The 4879-nt window shown below is 35.8% G+C and overlaps 1 protein-coding gene across 3 annotated transcripts; it reads left to right on the forward strand.

The window, feature by feature from the left end:
* The first annotated feature begins 1070 nt into the window (after positions 1-1070).
* Positions 1071-4480, forward strand: LOC136223906 (protein phosphatase 2C 51-like). Of its 3 annotated transcripts, none has more exons than XM_066012089.1 (4): positions 1071-1861; positions 2285-2390; positions 3611-3963; positions 4306-4480. In XM_066012089.1, exons 1-3 carry the CDS (start codon positions 1172-1174, stop codon positions 3946-3948), a joined length of 1134 nt encoding a protein of 377 aa, XP_065868161.1. In that variant the 5' UTR covers positions 1071-1171; the 3' UTR covers positions 3949-3963; positions 4306-4480. The 3 variants fall into 3 exon arrangements, with proteins under 3 accessions (XP_065868161.1, XP_065868154.1, XP_065868147.1); XM_066012082.1 differs by having other exon boundaries at positions 4315-4480; XM_066012075.1 differs by having other exon boundaries at positions 3611-4480.
* Positions 4481-4879: the final 399 nt, after the last annotated feature.

Here is a 4879-nt window from a genome sequence, read left to right on the forward strand (position 1 = left end):
TTACCCTCTTAATTTCATAAAAATGGTATTTCTTATCCCTTTATAGTAGTAAAAAAAGTTGAATGGAGAAAGAACGAATAAAAAATACAAATAACAAGAACATTAATATAAACAAGTTAAATACATTATATGTAGGGATAATGTACCGAAATGGGCCTATGATTTTTGGGGAAGTATCAATTTAGGTTCCACTTTTATGGAAAACATAAATATAGGTTTAACGTTTAAAAAAAGTTATCAATTTAGGCTTCGATAACGGATTGTAAGGGGTGAAAAATACCACTTTTATGGAGTTAAGGGGGTAAATAGAACATTCTATGAATTGGGGGGATAAATGGACAAGTTAAGGGGGTGAGAAATACCATTTTTATGGAGTTTATGGGGTTAAAGAGTTGTCCCGTAAGGTGAGGGAGTTAAATGAACAAAACGGACAACTTTAAGGGGCTGGGTATACATTAGGCCTTTATGAATATATAAAAATAATTTCAAATAAAAATAAAAAACTCTTTGATATTCCTTAGAATAATTTAATTTTAAATGTTTTATTTTCAAAAATAAATAGAGAAATCAACTCAAAGGTCCATCTCGAACCGATTAATAAGAGGTATACCCTACCAGCCACTGTTGAACGAACCGACGCCGAAACCAAAAAATCGCGCAATAAACACAAACTACGAGGTCCAAATCGGACACGCGACTCACTATAATTCAACACGTGTCGCATCAACGTACCCAAGTCAGAAACGATTTCCCTGTCTGGTAGAAACACTTTTAAAAAGCAAAAAAAAAGAATGGCCCATAGACTTTTTTAACCATCAAGACTCGCCACGTAACCGCTTCTAGACTTACTTACACGCGTGGTCCCCACAAGCTCTCACCAAATCGAATCACGAACTGACTGATCCATCGTCCACGTGCTCCCTCATTGAATCTCAGCCGTCCACGTCTCCCTTGAAATATCCAACCTACTTGAGAATTAGAGGCACATGTGGCACTGACATAAAAAACCATCCAACGGCTCTTATTAAATGCTTTATCCATCGTCTCTATATATATCGACACCTCTTCGGTTGTACCTTTTCACTTTCTGCTCTTTCTCTGTCACACTCTTTTCATGCATATGAACAAATTCATGAAATGAAACTGTTTTTTTATTTTCGTTTCTTTTGAAATGGTTATGGATCAACTTACTGTTATCAAAACTATAGATTCTCGCCGCCGAAGGTTGAATATCCGGCGACTTAAGTACACTTGTGAATCTAATCCGAAGACGCATGTAGTAGAGAAGCGAAAATCTATGGAAGGTAGTGTTGGCGAAGCCAACTTAAGTAATTGCTCAACGGAGATATCGTTATCTTTAACGTCGTCGTCGGAGGAAAACGGATCAGCTGAAAACGAAGTCGTTTTGGCTGGTTATGGAAAGGACGACTCGGAAAAACCTGACGCTCCGGGGGGTTTTACGCGGATATGTTATGGATCGGTGTCCGTGATAGGGAGGAGGAAGGAGATGGAAGATGCGGTGAGAGTGGAGTTAGGTTTTACTACTAGAGGAGACGATAACTACGATTTTTTCGGTGTTTACGACGGTCACGGTGGAGCACGCGTGGCGGATGCTTGTAGGGAGAGGTTGCATCGAGTGCTTGAGGAGGAGATGGCGGAGGGGAAGGGAATAGATTGGGAGAATGTGATGGAGACGTGCTTTCGGAAGATGGATGAAGAAGTAGTGAAGGATAAGATGATGGGATCGACGGCGGTTGTGGCTGTGGTCGGCAAAGATGAGGTGGTGGTTGCGAATTGCGGGGATTCTAGGGCAGTGATTTGTAGAGCAGGGGTTGCTGTGCCATTGTCCGTTGATCATAAGGTAATTTTCGTCCATAAGGAAATTAGCCTTGATATACTCATAAAATACGAAGAAATAGTTGGTTTAATTTGTTCAAAATGAAATAATTGTAGAAATTCCCAAACGATATCTTCATACATGTCAATTTGGGAGCTTAGATCCAATGGTACGGTACATTAATACAGGCCACACATTGAATTATAATTTCGATTGAAGTAATTTAGTGACAAAAAAAAGTACAAAACTCAAATCAATTACGCATGGAGTAAAAATTTATTGTTCGATCTTGATATATTCGAGGAGTACGGTATTCCATGCGAGAATCGACTGCTATGAATCTTATGTATGCACTTTTTCGATTATATGTTGATACTGATTTGAGCTAGGAAATATAGGCATCGTTTCACTTGTTTATCAGTATGTTGACACCATTTTTAAACACAGCCGGAAAGACCTGATGAATTGGAGAGAGTAGAAGCTGCCGGTGGAAGAATTATAAACTGGAATGGACATCGTGTTTTAGGAGTACTTGCCACTTCTAGATCTATAGGTATGGAGAAAGTTTGCCCCCCATATGTGATTACAACCCATTTGGTTCAATACTTGCTTATGTTTCTTGTTATATATATATCTATTACTATTATTTATGCTCCATGCCTAAAGTTAGGCCGAACTCCACCCAAGAGTGTTTTACATAGACAAATGATATTATAGCTCACTAGTTACTTGTGTGGAATGTGATGAACCAATTTAACTAAAAGGAGGTTAAACTTAGTTGTCATATTAATATTTGACCCAACCTGCACGCTAAGTCCATTGGACTTGAAGCGTGTACAATAATTGAAATAAATGGGGATTCGAACCCTAATCACTTATCTAACATGGAATGCTTGACACAATTGTTTTACATCTAGCTGAATGTTGACATATAAAAGTTTGGTGTTATTTCGAGTTGTAGTGTCATCATTATTGTAATGTTATTTTTTCTAATTAATCCGATTATTTGGTTCGATGTTGTTAAGGTAGAAGATGGGCGCTCTCCCAATTATTATTTTTTTTCATACACTAGACATAATAATATTATTGTATTTATATATTTCATGTAAATGCAACTAGATGATAATCATGTCAAACTTATTGCTTTTCTAATTTTGTGAATGCAAGTTAGAAAATGACACCTTAATCTTCATAGGGTAGACCAAATGTACCCACCAATCATAATCATATATGGTAAAATACATTTATGGTTATGACTAATTATTTCTTAACATAATATAACTTTATAATATTGTAATATTAAAATTGAAATCAACAAAAAAAAAATTAACGAAATAATGACCTAAATAAGTTTTACTATAATTATTATTTTTTTATCCATGTGGCTATAAATTATAATTAAATACTTATTTTAGTCTTTATCATTTTGTTCAAATGTTTAAAGGATATTTGTTTATTTAGACTTTAATGTTATAATACTGTAACGTTCAAGATTTTTATGACTAGAAATAAAGTTTAGGAGCCATACCCTTAATAGCCTTATAATTAAGGGACCATGAATATAATTTACCCTATGTTGCCGGTGTGCTATAGGCCTAAACACGAATTTGCATACATATAATATTAGTAGTGTTATAATTTAGATACCATGAATGTGATTATATGAACCAGCTTGGTCGCAGTAGGCCTAAACATGAATTTACATATAAGGAACTAGAGCATTGTAATAGATCAAACTCCTAATCATACATTGGTTTTAAAATTTGGATGCAGGTGATCAGTATCTGAAACCATTTGTAATATCAAAACCAGAAGTTACAGTGTGTAATCGAGCTGAGAACGATGAATTTCTAATACTAGCTAGTGATGGCTTATGGGATGTTGTTTCCAATGAAGTTGCATGCCAGATTGGGAGAAGATGTTTAAGTGGGAAAATGAGAAGGAAATCACAACAACAAGTAGTAAGTGAAGCTCGTGCAGCAGAGGCAGCAGCAGTTTTAGTAGAACTTGCTATTGCTCGAGGTAGCAAAGATAATATTAGTGTCATTGTGGTTGAGCTTAACAAATTTGCCAAAAAAACCTCACCCAATCGCTGCCAAGTGACACACTAGTCTCGCCCCGAACTGGTAAAAATCTTTTACCTTAGCCCTATGATTACTGAAGGAGCGCGGATTTAATAACCACATACAAAACAGTGCAGTTTTAGCATTTATGTGAAATTTCAAACCTCTTTAACAACCTTTGGCGTCCTTAATAAAACTTGAAATCACACTTTTCTGTTACTCATCTTCGTTTAACGAGATTTGAAATTACAATTACGGCTAAACATGTTAAGATTGCACTGTTTTGTACCTTACTCCTTTAACTAGTTTTCAGTTTTGGGATCATTCTGGTGTTATTTTAAAATCATGAAATGTACAAAAGCTGAGAATGTTTATTTTGTTTGTTTCTTTCTTTCTACTGTGGAGCAAACCAAGGTTTTGGCTGGAGTTTGAGTTAATTTGATCATCTTGGAGGAGTACATACAGTGGTTCATTTGTTTATTTTTCATGTAATAATAACAACTGCGCTCCTTTGTTTTTCTTGTCTAGATGTTCCGATTAAAAAATATTTGTTGAATTGATCTATAATATTTTTTTATTATTGTTTTTTGTACGAGGATTATAATCTTCTCGCAAGTATCAACGACTCCATGAATCATGTTGTAGGAATAATATTTAAAAATTCAAATTCAAATTCAAATTCAAAGCCGACCAATTTATGCACAGGTGTATAGGTTGTTAAGTAGGATACTTCATAAGAGTCTTTCTGGGTTGGGGTTTTGTCTTTTTCAACCAATCTATTCCTAATCGGAGTTTTTTTAGTCTTGGTTTCCGGTGGGGTTTGAAGATTTACGGCGGATTCACGGATTTCTTTCACTTTTCTGGTTTTCTTGGTCTTTTCTCCGCGGGATCTTGGGGTTTCGGCAAATTCAATCGGGGATGCCATGGATTCAAGATCGTCACAACCGATCTCCGTTGAGGATGGTTTTGAATTTGCAGA

Source organism: Euphorbia lathyris, chromosome 1, assembly GCF_963576675.1.
Source record: "Euphorbia lathyris chromosome 1, ddEupLath1.1, whole genome shotgun sequence".
Lineage (NCBI taxonomy): Eukaryota > Viridiplantae > Streptophyta > Magnoliopsida > Malpighiales > Euphorbiaceae > Euphorbia > Euphorbia lathyris.

What these genes read in the sequence shown, in the direction of transcription:
- LOC136223906 (XM_066012075.1), top strand. Translation starts at nt 1,172, where the DNA reads ATGGTTATGGATCAACTTACTGTTATCAAAACTATAGATTCTCGCCGC. An exon ending in CATTGTCCGTTGATCATAAG is followed by an intron (nt 1,862 to 2,284) that starts GTAATTTTCGTC and finishes TTTTAAACACAG; the next exon opens with CCGGAAAGACCTGATGAATT. An exon ending in TGCCACTTCTAGATCTATAG is followed by an intron (nt 2,391 to 3,610) that starts GTATGGAGAAAG and finishes ATTTGGATGCAG; the next exon opens with GTGATCAGTATCTGAAACCA.